This window comes from Bos grunniens, chromosome 15, assembly GCF_055505025.1.
Source record: "Bos grunniens cultivar Pamir isolate PY7600 chromosome 15, Bosgru_T2T1.0, whole genome shotgun sequence".
NCBI lineage: Eukaryota > Metazoa > Chordata > Mammalia > Artiodactyla > Bovidae > Bos > Bos grunniens.
The window spans coordinates 25,194,379-25,215,083 of NC_141179.1; the positions used below are offsets into that span (position 1 = coordinate 25,194,379).

The 20,705-nt window shown below is 49.3% G+C and overlaps 1 protein-coding gene across 12 annotated transcripts in view; it reads left to right on the plus strand.

Annotated features, from left to right (window-relative positions):
• The window catches only part of ZBTB16 (zinc finger and BTB domain containing 16), a 199,575-nt gene that overhangs the window by 114,479 nt on the left and 64,391 nt on the right, over positions 1-20,705 (plus strand). For all 12 annotated transcript variants that reach the window (XR_015141845.1, XR_015141844.1, XR_015141841.1 and 9 more), the window contains one exon: positions 19,597-19,683. Coding sequence is in view for 7 of the 12 variants with exons in the window: in XM_086339306.1 (XP_086195432.1) it covers positions 19,597-19,683 (87 nt within the window). In the remaining 5 variants the exon portion in view is untranslated. The remainder of the gene's footprint in view (positions 1-19,596; positions 19,684-20,705) is intronic.

Below are 20,705 nucleotides of genomic sequence, written 5' to 3' on the forward strand. Positions count from 1 at the left end.
TGGAGCTCTCCATCTTTCTGATGCTGCAGGATCCATGTGGCTTTCTTCCCTCCCTTCTCAGCCTGGCGTAGCCTAGAATTCTGCTCTGCGAGCAAATGTAGAGCTATTTTTTTTTAAAGTATGTGGTCCATCCATTTTCTTCTCTTTTCCATCTCCCACTCCAGTTTTCAGGACACTGCCTTCACTCTCTGGCCTGGGCTGTCTTCTTCCTCCATCTCACAGTTATAAATTTGTCCCAGTCAGAGGCTGGCTGCATCGAGGCAGGAATGTGTTGTTTGGTTAAATTGTAAAATTAGCTAGGAAAGTTAATGAGGCATTCCGCCTCTGCCTTCCGAAGAGCAGAAAGTTTATGGAAGTACCTCGAGTCCCTCGCCTAGGAGAGAGAGAAAGAAAGGTGGGAGTGGGCCAGGAATGTGGAATAGCCTTGTCCAGGTGAGCCTGCAGGCCTGGGACCCGGCTGTGGCCTGTTTCGCTGGGAGAGGCCTGAGGAGTTGTCCCTCCAAGCTTCAGCTTTGGGACAGCCTCCATCAGCCGCTGTGGACCACAGGGACGTCCTCCCCGCTGTCTGAGGACTCCAGGGCCACACAGCTGCCTATGGTTAGCTATTTTAGTGCCACGTTCCTTTTTTGTGGTTGTGCAAGGCTGAAGAGACAGAGACCAGACACCTGTCTTCGAGGGTGTCCACGGCAGAAGGGGGAAGGCCGAAAGCGACAGTTACAATGGTGACTGACATTTACTGAGACCCAACAGGTGCCCGTTACTATGCCAGACGCTTTATTCCTCATCTTCTGTGATCCCCACAAGAGCCCTGGGACAGTCTCTGTTATTATGTCCACTTTATGGATGAGGACACTGAGTTTACTTGCCCAGGACCGGTCAGCGAGGAAGAGGCAGCGTGGGGCCGTAAATGCAGGCCTGCCTGCCTCCCACGCCCCTGGTCTTAACCCTGGAGGCAGAAATCGTTTGCAGTTCCTTTCAGGGCTGCCCACTTCTCCTAGCCCCTAGCTCACGTGGCACAGACTGCAAGCTTGCAAAAACTCCCCGTGAAATTTTGGAAGTCACGGTCTCAACGGTGCCTGCAGAAGAGCTGCCCACAGCCTATACTCTGCACTCACCAAATTCTCAGGTCCTCTGACGACACCAGACCAACCCGACAAACCCTCCAGTTTTCAAGCGGCAGCTCGCTGTTGCTTTGGTTGTCGGGTGCGTTTTCATGAGTTAGCATGAGACACAGTTACCCTGCTTGGGCCTTTTGCATGAGGTCAGCCAGAGAAGGAGAGGGTTGTTTTTGTTTTTCTTTTTTTTCTTGGCTGGTATGGGGGGTGATGGTTCACACTAAGAATGGGCATTAAGTATGACAAGCCATATTTCCGTTTGGAAAAGTGTGGAGTCTTAAGGCTCCTGAATTTTGAGCCTGGAAATGTCAATGCGGCGGTTGTAATGTAACACCTCAATTATGGTGCAGGGGGTAAGGAAGAAAGACTCTGAAACCTGCAAGCTTCTTTAGATCCACAGCCTGAGCCACAATTAAGGTTTCAGAAACACCAAAGGCAAGCCAGTGAGTGTCATTTTTAACCAGTTTGAACATTTTACTACTTCCTAACATCAGAAGCACTTGGGCTAGAGAGCCTGCTCCTTGCCCTCAATAAAGTGATTAAGCTGAATGGGTGTTGGGGAGTATTATTAGGCTGAGAAGCGCTAAAAATAGAAATGCTCTGTTTTCTAAAAGCCACAGCAGGCCTGGAGAGACTGGCAGCCTGGAGGTGCCACTGAGGGGCCTGAGGAAGGGGAGGGAGGGTGGCAGTCCCCGAGGCCCCCGGACTGAGATGGGGTGGTGGGTGTTGTGATGGGCTAGCCGGGCGGTGGGCCTCTTTCCCAGCTGTCATCAAGAACAGAGTGACAGCCAGAGAAAGGAATGAAACTGGGTCATTTGCAGTGATGCGGATGGACCTAGAGTCTATCATACAGAGTGAAATAAGTCAGAAAGAGAAAAACAAATACCGTGTATCATCTTATATATGTATATGAAGTCTAGAAAAATGATGTTAGTTGCTCAGTCGTGTCTGACTCTCTGCAGCCCCATGGACTGTAGCCCACCAGGCCCCTCTGTCCATGGGGTTCTCCAGGCAAGAATACTGGCGTGGGTAGCCATTCCTTAACATCTGCAGGGCAGGAATAGAGAGTGGACTTGTGGACACAGAGGTAGGGGAGGGGAGGGGGTGCTGAACTGGAGTGTAACACTGTGTACAGTAGCCTGTGTGAAATAGACAGCTAGTGAGAAGCTGCTCTGTAACCCAGGGAGCTGGCTCAGTGCTCTGTGGTGACCTGGAGGAGTGCAGTGGGGGTGTGGGAGGGAGGCTCAAAAGAAAGGGGATATACTTATACATGTAGCTGCTTTGCTTCATTGTACATCGGAAACTAACACAGCATTGTAAAGCAATTATACTCTAATAAAAAATAGTAAATTAAAAAAAAGAATAGAAAGCTGTGGATTGGTTGCTTCTGCCTTGGTTTTGAAGGCCACCCTCACCCCGCCCCCCATATGTGTTTTTGTATTAAAGTAACTGACAATGCTTGAGTCTAGGATGGACACCTTGACCTGAAATTTACATATTTCAGCCCTGAACTAGTCAGATTTACCCGCTGCTGCGGAGAGGGGTCAGGGGGGTGTGTGGGGATGGGTGAGGAGTCCAGTTTGGGCAGTGAGCAAAGGGCAGATTCTAAGGGTTACTTGCAGACGGAGCTGGGGAAGGGGAGAGACCACAGAGCGTCTGCTCTGTCAAGCTAGGATTAACTGGAATGCTCAGGGAAGGTGAAAGAAAGGGATTTTTTGGTTAACGGAAGGTCAGCCTAGAAAGCCTTGTCTGTTTTATTGTAGTTTACTGTCGTTCATCAATGGGAGAGGCCTTTTTTTTTTTTTTTTCTGCTTTCAATGAATCCAGTTGACTATTTTTCATGATGAAATACCTTGCTGGTTTAGCAGTCACAAAAAGAAGGCCCAGGAAGGGAGCTAGTCATGAAGGGATATTCCCAACTGTAATTTCACTGGAAGTCAGTCTTAAAGATCGGTGGTACCTTCGGTTAGGCCCTACATGTTTTCTTATCTTGAACTCATTCCTCCATGGTTAGGTAGAAGGGTGGGGCTGGGAACATGCTGTCCACCTTAGAGGTGGAGAAACGGAGGCGGAGCACTACAGCAGAGTCCACAGCAGGGCCAGATCAGTCCATGCTGTGCAGTGGGCATGGTGCATCCCTGGACCCGGAGAGGAGAGCTGTTCTTCAGACAAGAGGATATGTGGCCTTGGAGCCTGTGAGAAAGACCTCCCTCCAGAGTGTGGAACGAGCCAGAGTGTGGAGAACAACAGAGGCCGAGAGCTCGCTGCCTCTGAGTGTCTCCTCTGTTCCCCTTGACGTGAACTTCTTCCTCAATAACCTTTTACATAATCAGGGGCCCTGAAGGTTAGCTGGGCTTCCCATACTGTCACCCTGATTGAGTTTGTGTCTTTTTCTTTTCACTTACTGACTGTGAGACCTTGGGCCACAAGCCTAAGCGTTTCAGCCTCAATTCTTTTTTTTTTTAATTAATTATTTCAATTGGAGTCAGCCTCAATTCTTACCTCTGTAAGGTGGGAAGAAGCTTAGAACTGATGGCAGAATTAAATGGTGTGTGAACTAAGCTTTTCAGACCTCAGTTTTCACCTCTATAAAATGGGAGTAATCTTAGAATTGATGGCAGAGTCAACTGCTCTGTGGCATGTAGAGTAGTTAGGGTGGTGGTTATCTTGTAATAAATATTCAATAATTGAGTTATCAGGGACTTCTCTGGTGATCCAGAGGTTAAGAATCTGCCTTGCAATGCAGCGAGTGGGAATTTGGTCCACGGTCAGGGAACTAAGTAAGATCCCACATTGGGGCAATTAAGCCTGAGCCCCAGTGGAAGATCCTGCATGCTGCAACTAAGACCCGATGCAGCCAAATAAATAAGATAAATCCATCATAAAATAATAATGTGATCCGTATCCTTATTATTGTGCTCAAGGCTGCAGTAGCACTGTTGCTTCTCTCGGTAGGGCAGCCCTTGCAGGAAGGACTCCTAGCATCCTGGGAAGGGAGGAGTTAGGGTGCAGTTGCCAAGCGCCAGTTCCTGTTGCTGGGCACCTTTATGTGCATCATCTCATCTGAACGTCCTACCAAACTTGGGGTCTCGTTTCTGGCTGAGTGGTGCCCCTGGAGTTGTACACTTGCAGATTGTAGGATATGACGGGTGTATTATTAATACTACCTCTTTAGCCAGTGAGGAAACCGAGGCTCAGGGAGGTTAAACGGCTTCCACTCTTGATGCAGCTAGTGGGCACCTGAGCTGAAATATGTCAGTCAAAGCCGGAGATGGACTTGACAGTGGGTGAATCCTGCCTCTTCCTGGTAATCTGGCAGGCTGTCTTCAGGGACTGTGGCATAGGGTCTCAGGAAGGGGGAAGTTCCTGTTTCCAGGGCTCTTACAGGTCACAGCAAAGGGAGTAGTCAACAGATGCTCATATTGCAGACTCCTGCCCACTGGGTTCTTAGTGCAGTGGTTATTATGCTGTGACAGCATTTGAAACCCCCTGAAATGCTTTGTTCCTTGTAACTTGTTGGGATAGGATTACCTATGGGTGTTTTAGTCTTCCCCAGGGTCTCAGTGGTAAAGAATCCTCCTGCCATGCAGGAAACAGTAGACGTGGGTTCAGTCCCTGGGTCTTGAAGATTCCTTTGGAGGAGGGCATGGCAACCCACTCCAGTATTCTTGCATGGAGAATCCCATGGACAGAGGAGCCTGGTGAGCTACAGTCCATGGGGTTGCAAAGAGTCAGAGACGACTGAGCAACCGCGCACACACACACACACACACACACACACACACGGGTATTTTAGCTTAAAATCAAAGAACACACGCACGATTGGAGGTGGAGTTGGAGAGATGCTGGTTGTAGGGAGAGAGCATCCGAGAGGATGTGGGGATGAGGGCATTCCCTCTGTAGGGATCTCAAAGAGCTTCCCAGGTTGTAAGAGACCTTGGCGTACTTTGCAGTCAGTGAGAAGGGAGGGAGGAAGGATCCTGCCAGGAGACAGGGAGGGCCAGAGTGCAGTCAGGAATGAGCGAGTCTGCCCTCCCTCTTCTCTGAAAGTACCTCAAGGGACAGTTTAATTGGAGGGGGTATCAGGGGATGTAGGGGGGCTGGGGTGCTGGCAGCCATCAGCTTGTGATGTTGTGGGGTGGCTGGGGTTTTGACTCTGGCTGTCTCCCCTGGAGTAGCCTGGTTTAGCTTTTCTCTATTGTTCAGCTGGCACTAGTGGTAGAGAACCTGCCTGCCGATGCAGGAGACACAGGAGATGCAGGTTTGATCCCTGGGGTGGGAAGATCCCCTGGAGAAGGAAATGACAGCCCACTCTAGTATTCTTGCCTGGAGAGTCCCATGGACAGCTGGCGGGCTACAGTCCGAGGGGCTGCAGAGCTGGATGTGACTGAACTGACTTAGCACGCATTGTCTAGGTAGTACCATGCTCTTCCCCTGGGAGGCGGGTGGGGGGTGGGCCCACGCCATGCCGGATTTTGGGTGCAGACCCCTGATGGGGAACTCCAGTAGAAGGAGCAGAGTGGTTGAGGCTGAGAGCAGGAGGCTGGAGGCTGAGATCACAAACAGGGCTTCGAGGCTGCTGGACGCCAGCAGAAAGCCCTCTGTCCTTTAGGAACTTCTCATCTGAGAATCCCCGAGTGGGAACCAGGGAGGAAGATCCTTGCTGGTGACCAGGGGTTGGTTGAGGGGATGTCCAGTGAAATCATGGCAGAAGTCCCCCCACCGCTAGAGTTTTTGTGTGGCCTTTTTACCTCGTCCTTTACAAATACCAAGAGCACAGGGCCACCTCTGTTAAGCAGGATGAAGCCATGGATACCTGAAAGCTTGGGTGTTCCCTGGAACTCGGGTCAGCCTCCGCCTCAGCCTCACTGGCTTAGCCCAGCTCTGTCTGGTTAATGATTCTCTCAGTGTCTGGACTGTCTGCCCCACTTTGCCTGCCGGATGGAGCAAAGTCTGCCCCTGGGGAAGGAATCCCCTGCTGGAACCAGGGAACCCAGCCCCAACTTGATCCAGCACCACTGTCCCATTGCCAAGGGTTGTAAGCATTTGGGCCCCTTTACAGCCGCTTTATGGAGAAGGAAATGGCAACCCACTCCAGTATTCTTGCCTGGAGAATCCCATGGACGGAGGAGCCTGGCGGGCTACAGTCCACAGGGTCTCAAAGAGTTGGACACGACTGAGCAACTTCACTTCATTCACAGCCACTTTAAGCCTCCTTTGCCCTGTTTTTCCAGCTTCCCCAGAGACTCCCGTTCATCTTTTCTTCTCCCTTGGGTCTCCACTTAAAACTATTCATTTACAGATAGAAGGATGAAGTGATTTCACCCACGACTATACAGCTCAGACAGGGCCAGTTCACCTGCCTCATCCAAGGGTGCCCCTTCTCTTATCCAAAACAGCTGAAGACCATGCATTCAAGGGCCCCAGAGAATACAGTGTCTCTCCTTTCTGAGCCGCTTGCTCATCACAGGTGGGAACTATGGGGCTAGAGTATTACAGACTGAAGTTCCTGAAGACTCTGTCCAAAGGCTGGTCTCCCGGAGCTCATCAACTTGATGAAGTGAAATGATTCTGTAATCATAATAACTATCCAGGTACTTACTGTGTGCCTGGTACTTCATACAGGTTCTTGTTCATGCTATCTTATGAGGATAGATAACCCCATTTTAAGGAGGGAAGTAAGGCCACAAAGTTGTTGCCAGGCCCATACCGCCAATAAATGGCAGAACCCCAGAGCCCTGTCTGGCCAGTGGCCACTGTAGGGCTGTACCTCAGGGACATCTCCGAGTTGGCACGGCATTATCTGGAAGGAAGTCTGCTCACAACAAAGGCTGGTGTTTCCATGGTAAGAGAGGTGTTGGTGCCTTTGCATCAGTTCCCACTATACCTTGATTAGCCAGACGTGGAAGTTGCCCAGGAAAGAAAGGGGTTAAAGGCAGTGGGAAGGTGACCCCCATATCAGTGCCTTAAGATTTCAGAGACGTTTGTGTGTTGTTTTTACTGCAACAGATTTATCATCCCACTTGTATTTTACTCAAAGTAATTCACCTTAAATAGGTATGCACTCAGTAGGAGGCTGACAGTGCTGTGGCTGGCGTTGTGCCCACAGTGTGTAGGGACCAGGGTCTGGTGCAGAGAGCCCTTCGTCCTGGGACGTGGGGGCGTGGCCAGAAATGTGCATTGTTGGTTTCTATGGGGGCTCATTAGGAGTGCGTAATCATCGGTGTCATCTGCCTTTATCTTCCACTCCCCAGAGAAAGTCTCCTAGAGACTGGACCAGAGAGGGAGTCTCTCCTCCTTTGTTTCTCTTGTTCTTTGGTCTGGGGTGGTAAGAATGTTTTAAATGTTATGAGATGTGTATTACATTCATTTGATGTCTGTGTGGGTCTCAGACACTGACCCCGGGGGAAGAGGAGCAAGCAATGGTAATGATGAGGATGTCAATTTGACAAAAAGCTTTTATTGAGCAGTTACTGGATGCCGGGCATGGTGGTAAAGACTTTACATATAGTATTTAAATGAGTCACCAGTCATCCCTATGAAGTAGATACTCTGTGCCCAGTTTTACAGGTGAAGAAACAGGTCCAGAGAAGATAATTAGCTTACTTGGGGGTGGTAGTTAGAAATGGGAGAACCCAGGACTTGAACCTGTGTGTGTTTTGATTCCAGAGCAAGGGTTCTTCCCTGCTATGCAGCTGTGTATTTAGTGTATGTGTTTCTATGGGCCATGGACTGTGTTTCTAAGCCTAGTGGGTTATCTGCTGGTGTTAAAAGTGGTAACAGAGGAGCTTTTCTAAGCCTCTCCGGGCTGAGAACTGAGTGATAGGGATGAGGGACACTGTGTTTGGCACTTAGCAGTGCATTGATGGGAAATTGACGTCTAGAGATCAGGAGAGTCTGCCGCCCAGAATCCCCGGTCATTCCGTGATCTCTGTCGCCTGGCCAGGGAGTCTGTCCTGGTGACTTTCTGAGTCCTACCTTTGATTGAGGCCCAGGGTTATTAGTTCACCCTGCCACCCCCATCTTGCAAGCTGGGCCAGGCCCGGAGGACCTTTCTCCTACTTGGTTGTCACGGAGAACTACCCTTGAACCATATCCTGAGCCAATCGATAGGGCTGGTTGTTTTCCGGGCAGCCCACATCTGCCCACCTGCCTTCCCTGTTTCCTCTCCCCTAAATCTGTGTCTCTTACAGAGATGCTGGTTCTGTATCAGTTTTTGTTTTGTTGATAAAGGTGAAAGAGTGCGCGAGTGAGCTAGAGAGAGAGCGAGCGCAGGCTTTCCAGCTCCTCTTAGGGAGTACACATCTCCTTGAGTGAAAGAACATGCAGTGCTGGCCTTTGGAATTGGCAGCCAGTGTACTGTTCTCTGTCAGATAAGAGGTACTGTAAATAAAACTGTACACCATGGCCCGTTGTAAAATGCCCGGAGTCTGTACTCATTGTTCTGACAGCTTATGCTTTTTTTGGGTCTGCTGTTTTGGTACACTCTGTACTTCCTTATGTAAGCAGGCATGCATATCTCATCAGAACAGTCAAGATGTTTATTTTAAAATCTCAAGGAATTAAAAGAAAAAGGACACAGTACTCAACATTAGATGCTGGCAAACGTTAGGTGTTTTTTCACTGGTTCCTCCCTGCCCCCTCCCCGCCCCTTCTTGTTAGCACGGGGGTGGGAGAGTTTTGGGAGACAAGGGATTTTGAAATTTTTTCCTTTTATCATTGGCTTGTGCCTTATTGGCTTCAGAGAGGCTCCAGGCCACATCTGATTGTGTGCAGTGCCTTCTCGTCCCCTCCCTTAGGTGCTCGGGACCCCCAACCCCACTTCTGGGCAAGAAGGCCCTGTGCTTTGCCAAGGAGGAGCGGCCCGAGGGGGTGGCAGGAGAGGAGGGTGGCTGTGGGCAGCCTGCCTGACATGCTTCTACTGGATTGCAGCTCTGTTGTTGTTGGAATGCTGGGCATTGATAGAAAGCTTTATGGTTTTCAAAGTGCTTTTCTGGCATGTCTCGCCTTTGATTCCTGTGAGTCGGGGTGATCCTTAGCCCAGAGTGAAGCGGCTCCCACACACACAGAGGCCGCCTCCATGTGGGCTGTGGCAACTGCCTCCTTTCTTTTCACCCAGTCTTAACCTGCTGTGAGCCCTCCTCCTTCCTCTGGCCCTTGTTTCACTTTCTGGAGGCATCAGGGAGGAAGGGGAGAATTCAGAATGGTCAGGTGGCTCCTCCCACCCGGCAACACCGCCCCCCGCGCACCCCCCCCCCCCGCCACCTTCTGTTGGATCCCTGGGTCGGGAAGATCCCCTGGAGAAGGGAATGGCAACCCACTCCAGAATTCTTGCCTGGAGAATCCCATGGACAGAGGAGCCTGGCAGGCTACAATCTGTGGGGCCCCAAAGAGTCGGCCACAACTGAGGGGCTAACATAGCCCCATTTTTCTCAGCTAAAGTCAGCGTCTGGACTAGGAGTGGGTGTGCTCAGCAGATCTCTGCCAGCCTGTGGAGGGTCCACCTGGGCTGATCAGAAGCTGCCGAGTGGGCTGGAGGGAGGGCTTGCTTGTTCGCTGCAGCGGAGTGAGCCCTGGGTGGCTGGACAGGGAGCCAGAGGGCGGGCAGAGGAGAGGGGCATCTTGCTCCAGGGGAAGCTGACAGCTCCACTTCCTGTTTCCCATTCGTTTTCCTCCACACTGCCTGAGTTCCAGGCGGAGACCGTGTCCTTGAGTTTTGAAAAAGGGACAGCAGGCAGCCCAGCACGTGTAGACCAAGGACTCTGCCACCCCCTAGGGGATGGCCTGGCAGTGCCCTGAGTGCCCAGTGTCCCCTTCACAGGCCAGTTCTGCAAACCAGGAACCTGCCTGAGGGTTTCTTTGTTTATGGGGCAATTAGTGAGCGCCACCCACGCGTCAGGTACTGCGCAGAGAATTGGGAATGGAGTAGAGTGGTGGTCCCCAACGTTTTGGGCACCAGGACCAGTTTTGGGGGATGATTCAGGGGGTGGGGAGCTCGTTTGGGGATGATTTGAGCAGATTACATTTACTATTCAGTTTATTTCTGTTATTGTTACATCAGCTCCACCTCAGATCATCAAACATTAGATCCCAGAGGTTGGGGGCCCCTGGAGTAGAGGACAAGCCAGTTGCCAGCCCTGCCTGCTCTCATGGAGCTTGCAGTCTGCTGGGGAGACAGAGAGAGGAAAGGAGTCCGGCAGGCAGCCAGACCTGTGAATGGAGCTCCTCGGGCAGCGATGTAGAAGCTGCAGGGGTGTGTGGGGAAGGGGGCAGGATACAGAGAGCTGTCAATACTGACATGTTGGCCCTCTGATAGATTGCTCTGCTCCCTCAACAAGACAATCCCTCACCTTTTAAATTAGCACGACAAGGCATGTGTGCGTGTGCGTGTGTGTGTGTGATTATAGTGAAATATGTCTTTACAAATGTGAGCTCACTTTACAAAAGATAAATGGCCCCCAAATAGCTGTACATTGAATTTCAGTAAAATCAATCATACTTCGCACAAAGGAGTTCTTGAAAGGAGTCCTGGCCCCGAGCCCATCTGGGCTGGTGGTCAGTGTCACTGACTGGTTCTGTGGCTCTGCCCCGGCCCGTGGGGCCCAGCACTTTGCCCAGCTTCTTACAGCCCCTTTGGGACTGTCTCTTGCTGTTCCCATTTTACAGAGGGAGTGACAGTCTCACTGAGATTAGGCAACTCGCCGAGGGTCACAGCTGGTGATTTGCTTAGCTGGGATTTGAACTCTGATCTGTCCGATCCGAATCCTGCGCTCCTAACCACATTCTGCTGTGCCCCTTCCACCCGCCAAGGTATAAAGAACATCAGTAATCTCCTGTCCACAGAGTGCCTGGTGATTAACTAGAGATTTGTTGTCATTAACTACATGATCTCTTCGGGTTCTCATAGCCTCAAGTGAGGCAAATGGATCCGATCATTCCCACTTTACAGACAGAGATGCAGGTGTGTTGAGATGTGATGAGGGGTGTGAGGTCCACGGCGGGGCGTGGCTGAGGCGGGCCTGGGACCCGTTCTCACTGCTGTGGATCAAGCCATTCTCTCCTCTGGTCCACCCTGATCTGTAATAGCTGGGGAACAGCGAGGGTCTAGACCGCTTGATCATCATGTGGCTTTGCCTCTTTGCTGTTGAATTTATCCTCCTATGTTTCAAACCCTATCTGTCCCTCTCTGCTCTCTGACACGTGCCAACCAGCCAGCCTCCTCGCTCTTCCTTTGTCTGGAATGGACTTTCTTAAGACTGTGGGCTCACCTCCTCAGATGTCAGCTCATCGCATAAAAACAGCCCCCGCCTTCTTTGGCCCTCTTCACGTATTTAGTTCTCTCTTTATGGCTTATTGCCACCTGTTTTATATCTACCTGACTTCTAACAGTGTTTCCCCTCTTGAATATAAGCCTCTTGAGGGCCAGGATGTGTTCTTTCTCCATGTGCTATAATTCCCCCTCTTGGCAACTACTTAACAGACATCCAGAGAACATCCCCTTTGTGTAGGGAGGGGATGGCAAGGAATGTCTGTCCCTGAGCCCTGCCCTGCATGAGCCCTAAGAAATTTTTTGGGGGGCTGTAAATGCTGCTGTGTCCTTACGTGCCCATTGTGTTCAACTGGCAGGACCTTCCCGCCCACCCCCTTGCCCTGATGCTTTATAAATGTATTAGTGGCTGGGTGATGTCACCATAATGCATTTTGGGAATGGCCATGTGGTTTATGCACACTTGAGTTGCTCTGAATGCAAACCTGACATCACACTGGAGGCAGCAGCAAACAACATATGCACAGTAAATAGGCAGAGACTGTCCTATTGATTAACAGATGAGGCCTCTATTATCGATCAAAGCTTGGTGAGGAAATTTATCACTTTTAATTTCAGGGCTGCCAAATATTTCTGCCTCTGAGCCAGCCATTACAGACACAATTTAAAGGCACACGCCTCCTTGGGAGAGGGGGGCTCTCTGCCTCCCTGTACCCGGTTCTTACATCCTGTAACTGCCTGCCCTTACTCCTGGGCTTAGGGTTTGCGGAGGGAGTCTGGGTGGGGATGGGGAGTACAGAGGCTTCGTGAGTGGAGGCAGGCGTGGGAGCCTATGTCCTTGGTATCCACGTGGGAGGGGGTCGTCACCCACAGTCACTGAGGATGGGGGACTTTCACACACTCAGCTCAGTTTGTGACTTCGGCAAGGCAAGGGGTGGAGGGCAGAGGACTTTGAGGGCAGCCAGATGTGGTCAGGCCTGGGCCAAGCCGCTACCCTTGCGAAGATCACGTGTGGTATCATCTGCTTTATCTTCATCTGGCTTCTACGATGTCACACATCCGGCCCGTGATTGCCTACCTGGCCTCTCCCTGCTTCTCAGTCATTAAAGCAGATGCTCCTGCAGCCACACGGGGGGCTGTTTTCTAAGAATCCTCATCACCACAGCCCTTTGAAGCTGCAGCCCGAGTGGGCTCCTCACCCAGAGGCAGGGCTCTAGCATCATGGCGAGGGTAATGGTGGGCCCTCCCCTTTCCAGCCCCTGCTTCCCTCCTGAGGCCCTCCTTCCCTTTCTTCTTTAGAGACCCAGGAAGGGACCTCTCTGGTGGTCTAATAGTTAAGACACTCCACCTGTCCATTGCCGGGAGCACAGGTTCAGTCCTTGGTCAGGGAACTAAGATCCCACATGCCACGTGGCGTGGCCAGCAAAACCTGTAAGTCCTTTAGGGAGCTGTGAGAACTGGTAGGATCAAAGCAAAAATTAGGGTTAAAATTCAGTTCCTTACAGATCTGCAGAAATTCACTGCTGGCTGATGATTTGGAGCTGGGGGGAGTTTCTCACTGTAAGCGGGGATGGTTTCCTCCGCTCCGAGGCTTCCCACCTCTGCCCTTTGAGGTACTTGCTGCATTTCCCGTATGAATGGATGAAAAGTGGCCTGGCTGCCTCCAGGGTGGATGCACATGGTGACTGCTTTGCCATCAAGTTCCCTGGCTCTTTCTTAGAAGCTCTTGAAGCCGCTTACAGATGCTTGGCCTTAGGATACCCTGCAACTTGTAGGGATACCCGGAGGGGATCATGGTATTCTCCTTGCCTTGAGGCAAAATTCTACTCACCCACTGAAGACAAATGACACTATTTATTTTTGAAACTCTTTAAGGAAAAGTAATTTCATATTTTTCCTGGGGCACTTTATCATTCATTTATTTAGTCAGCTGTGTAATATTTATTGGGCCCCTGCTGCTGCTGCTGCGTCGCTTCAGTCGTGTCCGACTCTGTGCGACCCCATAGACGGCAGCCCACCAGGCTCCCCCGTCCCTGGGATTCTCCAGGCAAGAACACTGGAGTGGGTTACCATTTCCTTCTCCAATGCATGAAAGTGAAAAGGGAAAGTGAAGTCGCTCAGTCATGTCCGACTCTTAGCGACCCCATGGACTGCAGCCTACCAGGCTCCTCCATCCATGGGATTTTCCAGGCAAGAGTACTGGAGTGGGGTGCCATTGCCTTCTCCATTGGGCCCCTAATAGAGGGTATATCCTGCTCCTTGTCAGGAATGTAGACAAGATCAATGCCCTAAATGTTTATTAGTATTTAGGTCTATACTGGTATAACTTGTATTCTGAATTCTCGCCCTTAGTGTGCTAAATACTCCAAGACAATTATAAGACGCTTGCTCCTTGGAAGAAAAGCTATGACAAACCTAGACAGTATATTAAAAAGCAGAAACATCACTTTGCTGACAGAGGTCCGTATAGTCACAGCTATAGTTTTTCCAGCAGTCATGGATGAATGTGAGAGTTCGTCCATGTGTGAGGACAAACCGTGAGGATCACAAAGAAGGCTGAGCACCAAAGAATTGATGCTTTTTAACTGTGGTGCTGGAGAAGACTGTTAAGAGTCCCTTGGACTGCAAGGAGATCAAACCAGTCAGTCCTAAAGGAGATCAATCCTAAATATTCATTGGAAGGATTGATGCTGAAACTGAAGCTCCAATACTTTGGCCACCTGATGCCAGAAGTCAACTCATTGGAAAAGACCCTGCTGCTGGGAAAGATTGAAGGCAAGAGGAGAAGAGGGTGACAGAGGATGATATGGTTGGATGACATCACCGACTCAATGGGCATGAGTTTGAACAAACTGTAGGAGACAGTGAAGGATAAGGAAGCCGGGAGTGCTGCAGTTTATGGAGTGCAGAGAGTTGGACACAGCTTAGGGACTGCATAACAAAGATTTTAAAATTACCTCAAAGCAGTGAAACACCTGGGGTAACAAGCAAATTTGGCCTTGGAGTACAGAATGAAGCAGGGCAAAGGCTAATAGAGTTTTGCCAAGAGAACGCACGGGTCATAGCAAACACCCTCTTCCAACAACACAAGAGAAGACTCTACACATGGACATCATCAGATGGTCAATGCCGAAATCAGATTGATTATATTCTTTGCAGCCAAAGATGGAGAAGCTCTATACAGTCAGCAAAAACAAGACTGGGAGCTGACTGTGGCTCAGATCATGAACTCCTTATTGCCAAATTCAGACTTAAATTGAAGAAAGTAGGGGAAACCACAAGACCATTCAGATATGACCTAAATCAAATCCCTTATGATTATACAGTGGAAGTGAGAAATAGATTTAAGGGACTATGTCTGATACAATGTCTGATGAACTATGGACAGAGGTTCATGACATTGTACAGGAGACAGGGATCAATACCATCCCCAAGAAAAAGAAATGTAAAAAAGCAAAATGGCTGTCTGAGGAGGCCTTACAAATAGATGTGAAAAGAAGAGAAGCGAAAAGCAAAGGAAAAAAGGAAAGATATATCCATTTGAATGCAGAGTTCCAAAGAATAGCAAGGAGAGGTAAGAAAGTCTTCCTCAGCCATCAGTGCAAAGAAATAGAGGAAAAGAATAGAATGGGAAAGACTAGACATCTCTTCAAGAAAATTAGAGATACCAAGGCAACATTTCATGCAAAGATGGGCTCAATAAAGAACAGAAATGGTATGGACCTAACAGAATCAGAAGATGTTAAGAGAAGGTGGCAAGAATACACAGAAGAACTGTACAAAAAAAATCTTCATGACCCAGATAATCATGATGGTGTGATCACTCACTGAGAGCCAGATATCTTGGAATGTGAAGTCAAGTGGGCCTTAGGAAGCATCACTATGAACAAAGCTAGTGGAGGTGATGGAATTCCAGTTGAGCTATTTCAAATCCTGAAAGATGATGCTGTGAAAATGCTGCACTCAATATGCCAGCAAATTTGGAAAACTCAGCAGTGGCCACAGGACTGGAAAAGGTCAGTTTTCATTCCAATTCCAAAGAAAGGCAATGCCAAAGAATGCTCAAACTACCACACATTGCATTCATCTCATACGCTAGTAAAGTAATGCTCAAAATTCTCCAAGCCAGGCTTCAGCAATACGTGAACTGTGAACTTCCAGATATTCAGGCTGGTTTTAGAGAAGGCAGAGGAACCAGAGATCAAATTGCCAACATCCTCTGGATCATCGAAAGAGCAAGAGAGTTCCAGAAAAACATCTATTTCTGCTTTATTGACTATGCCAAAGCCTTTGACTGTGTGGATCACAATAAACTGTGGGAAATTTCTTCAAGAGATGGGAATACCAGACCACCTGACCTGCCTCTTGAGAAACCTATATGCAGGTCAGGAAGCAACAGTTAGAACTGAACAACAGACTGGACATAGAACAACAATAGGAAAAGGAGTACATCAAGGCTGTACATTGTCACCCTGCTCATTTAACTTATATGCAGAGTACATCATGAGGCATGCTGGGCTGGAAGAAGCACAAGCTAGAATCAAGATTGCCAGGAGAAATATCACTAACCTCAGATATGCAGATGACATCACCCTTATGGCAGAAAGTGGAGAACTAAAGAGCCTCTTGATGAGAGTGAAAGAGGAGAGTGAAAAAGTTGGCTTAAAGCTCAACATTCAGAAAACTAAGATCATGGCATCTGGTCCCATCACTTCATGACAAATAGATGTGGAACAGTGGCTGACTTTATTTTTTGGGGCTCCAAAATCACTGCAGATGGTGATTATAGCCATGAAATTAAAAGATGCTTATCCTTGGAAGGAAAGTTATGACCAATCTAGACAGCATATTAAAAAACAGAGACATTACTTTGTTAACAATGATCCGTCTAGTCAAGGCTATGGTTTTTTCCAGTGGTCATGTATGGATGTGAGAGTTGGACTCTAAAGAAAGCTGAGCACCAAAGAATTGAAGCTTTTGAACTGTAGTGTTGGAGAAGACTCTTGAGAGTTCCTTGGACTGCAAGAAGATCCAACCAGTCCATCCTAAAGGAGATCAGTCCTGGGTGTTCATTGGAAGGACTGATGTTGAAGCTGAAACTCCAATACTTTGGCCACCTGATGCGAAGAGCTGACTCATTTGAAAAGACCCTGATGCTGGGAAAGATTGGGGGCAGGAGGAGAAGGGGTTGACAGAGGATGAGATGGTTGGATGGCATCACCTACTCAATGGATATGAGTTTGGGTAGACTCCAGGAGTTGGTGATGGACAGGGAGGTCTGCTGCGGTTCATGGGTTTGCAAAGAGTTGGACACGACTGAGTGACTGAACTGAAAAGCAGTGGAACTTTTTTCTCCTAACTAGAATTTTACACAAAACTTTGAGGTATAAAAGGGATACATTGGATTTTTTGTAGGGGGAGAAAGTCTAGAGCCCACCTTCATATTCATGAGGCATCTTTGCAGATGAAACCCTGGGGAGGCTGAAGGGCACAGGGGTTCAGAGGAAAGGCTCTGACAGAGTCGGGCTGCCTGTGTTCAAGTCCACTGCTGCAGTTAGCTGCTGTGTGACGTTGAGGAAGCTCCTCGACCTCTGTGGACTTGAGTTGAATCATCCGCTGAATGGGGGTAATCACACTATGTGCTTTAAAAGCTTGTTAGGAGTAAATGAAATGATACATGCCAAATACCCCACCTGACGCCTGGTATATGCTCTGTTGTTTAGTTGCTTAAGTCGTGTGTGACTCTTGCAACCCTGTGAACTGTAGCCCACCAGGACATCTGAGGTGGTTTGCAAACAGCACTAGACTGCTTTCTGCTATAAATATGTGAAAGAAATAGCTGTGCCTCTCACGCCACTTCAGTACAAACCTAAAACACAGGCACACTTAAAGAAGTGCTCAGACTCGTGGAAAGGAGCAAAGCGCAGCAGCAGATAGCAGATTGGAAAGGGCAGAGCCGCGAGGGGCTGGCGTGTTTGGCACATGTGTACTTTGGTCTTGGAAATGGGCTAGGACTGGAATGAACAGGAATGAAGAGAGGCGTTGCTCGGTCACTGTGACCCAGGAGGGCCCCGCGGCACCCGGAGAGGGCTGGCAAGGACAGTTCCCAGTGGAGCTGGACAGCTGACCGGGTGAGCTGATGGAACACCTTGAAAGCCAAGTAGAGGAGTTTAGTGAAAGTTGCTCAGTCGTGTCCGACTCTTTGCAACCCCATGGACTGCAGAGTCCATGGAATTCTCCAGGCCAGAATACTGGAGTGGGTAACCATTCGCTTCTCCAGGGGATCTTCCCAACCCAGGGATCCAACCCAGGTCTGCCGCATTCCAGGCAGATTCTTTACCAGCTGGGCCACCAGGGACGCCCAAGGAGGAGTTTAGAGTCAGTGCAAATTGTGAGCCGTTGTATATTTTTGAGCAAGGAAGTGTGAGGAATCAGGAACCTGCCTCTGTTGGTGGGTCAGAGGGTGGCTGGTGGTGTGGTAGTCCTCCTCGAGTCATCCAGTGTTCTGGGCACGACCCACAAGGGCCTCAGTAGGTGCAGTGGTTATCAACATGCAGGGGGCGAGATGCATCTAGAAGACATTTGGAGGGAAACCTGCCGAAGCTTGTGACGGGTGCCTCCTAGATGAAGTAACAGAGCCTTGAAAGCCATTAGCAAGTGGTAGAAAGTCATCATCACATTGTGGCCCTGTTAATTTTGATGCTTGTAAAAATGGTTCCAAAAAAGCTGATCCAATTGAATTGCACTGAACTGATTTTGTTTATTCCACAGATACATATAGTCATTCATTCCCACTGGGTGTTAGGCAGATACAACTGTGCATGCCATGACTTACTTCCTCCCTTGGGGAGCTGGAGACGGGTCCACAGGCATTTAGGAGAGAGCCTGGTGAGACCGCAACCTGGAACAAACAGAGTGCTGTGGGAGCCTGGAGAGGGGCCCCGTCACCAGACCCGGGGCAAGGGTTGGAGCTGAGGCGTGATAATGATGTACTGTGGGGCTGGAGAGAGGGGTGGACTGTCAGAGCCAGAGGCGGTGCAGAAGGATGCTCAGAGAGCTCACAGTGTGGAAGTGCGGGGCTCCTCCAGGGGGACCAGAGCTTCTCAGGAGGGCTGGAGACCAGGGAACGAGGATGAGGAGTGAGAGAAGAAGCAGGAGAGAGAAGCGTGAAAGGGCTTTGTGAGTTACCCCGTGGACTGTGGACTTTATTCTGAAGGAGAGTCATTCAGAGATTTTAAATTATTAGCTGCCGGTGGTGCCTGGGGGGTAGACAGTTAAATATTTTAAGTTTATTTTTTGGTAGGTGTGGTTTGGTTTGACTTTTTAAAAATACCTACGTTTATTTATTTGGCTGCTCCAGGTCTTAGCTGCAGACCTTCGAACTTCTTTGAGACATTCTAACTCTTAGTTGTGGCATGTGGGATCTAGTTCTTTGACCAGGGATTGAACCCCAGCACCCTGCATTGGAATCCTAGACACTGGACCACCAGGAAAGTCCCGACAGTTTGGTTTTAGACACACAGAAAGTGGAAGTGTTAGTTGCTCAGATGTGTCCAACTTTCTGCAGTCCCATGGACTGTAGCCCACAGGCTCCTCTGTTCATGAGATTTCCCAGGCAAGACTCTTGGAGTGAGTTGCCATTTCCTTCTCCAGGGGCTCTTCCTGACACAGGGATGGAACCTGGGTCTCCTGCATTGCAGGCAGATTCTTTAGCAAATCTGAGCCACCAGGGAAGCCCCCGGGCGTACCCAGTTAGGGAATTATCCAGGTACTGATGTGTCAGCAGTTTCTTTTTCCCCCGTATAGTCTGGGCAGCAGGGCACGTTTCCCCTCACACTATCAGGGACTCCTTTCCATCCCTCACTGGGTTCCAGCCCCTCAGGATACCCCTTCTTCTTGCAAATCTCTCCCGGATCCCTTCGCTGTTTGTTATGGCTGTTCTGGTTCTGTTCCCGCTTCCGTCTGGGAGAGCCCTCGGTGGGGGCATTTGGGAGCTCAGTTGGGTGGGTGATCACATCTTGGAGGTGGGGGCCAGGCTGGCTCTGGGGCCATGGGTTATCCCTGACTTGAGATTTTCACAGGTGTTCAGCCCCTTCCCCCAGGGTCCACCTGCACGATTTTAGCCCAGGACCCCTTTTCCTAATGCAGTGTCACTCTTAATAATAATAATAATAATAATAATAATAATAAAGTGTCACCTCCCCTTTGTTTCAGCGGGTGCCAAAGCCTTTGTCTGCGATCAGTGTGGTGCCCAGTTCTCGAAGGAGGAAGCCCTGGAGACGCACAGGCAGACCCATACTGGTGAGTGAGTGACCCCATCCTCCAGGGTCTCCCTTGTGATGGTGCATGGACGTGAGTATCTTGGCCCTTGTTTCCCTGGGGAGCTGTGAGTGGGGTGGTTTGTGCCATCTTCAGCTACCCTTGCTGGTGGAGCTGGCAGGGCAGGAACTTATAAGTGTGGCTTTGCCCCAGAAGAACAGCTGCCCTGGTTCAGGCCAAGGTCTCTGTCTCTAATAGGCCACTTGGAGCCCATCTTCATGGAGATGATGGTACTTTCAGAGGCTTTAGAAAGTCAGTGATGTTGTCTAACTCTGAATCCCTTGTGCGGCCCAGTGGGCTGTCCCTCCGTCTGCAAGAGTCTAGTCATTGTCTAAAAGAAAGCAGTCTGTCCACAGGCGTGCATGTGAACAGTATTATCCAACAGTGATATTGCTGTGATCTCAAACCATTGATTTCATAGCATCAGCGTCATCTCATCATGGTACTTGGCGTCATCTTCATCATTGTAGCTCATGCTTACTGAGCATTCACAACATGCCAGGCCCTGTTCTTGGTGCTTTACCTGATCTCAGTTAGCCAATTTTTCCATAACTCTATAAAGTAGAAAGCTACTTCCGTGTCATGGATAAGGAAACTGAGATTCAAAGGAGGGTAAGTGACTTGCTGAAGTGAGTAGTGGGGACAGGAATGGTACTGGTTTGATCCTGACACTGCCATTTACTGTTTGTGGAGCCATGAATCAGTTACTTAAGCTCTCTTAATTTGGGTTTCCTCACCTGTTGGAAAAGTAGGGTAACACTAGCATCTACCATGTAGCATAGATTTGTTGGGGGGATTAAATAAGATATTTTATTTGGAGCATTTAGGGGAATGCTTGGCTCATAATAAGTGTTCGATAAATAGTAGCAGATGTGTTTAATTTAATAAATATTTATTGAGTTCCTGTAACATGCTGGGAACTGTTGGGGTCTTTAAGGTCTAGTAACATATGAGACAGATAGCATTCTTCATGGAACTGAGATTCCAGTAGGGCAATAGGCACA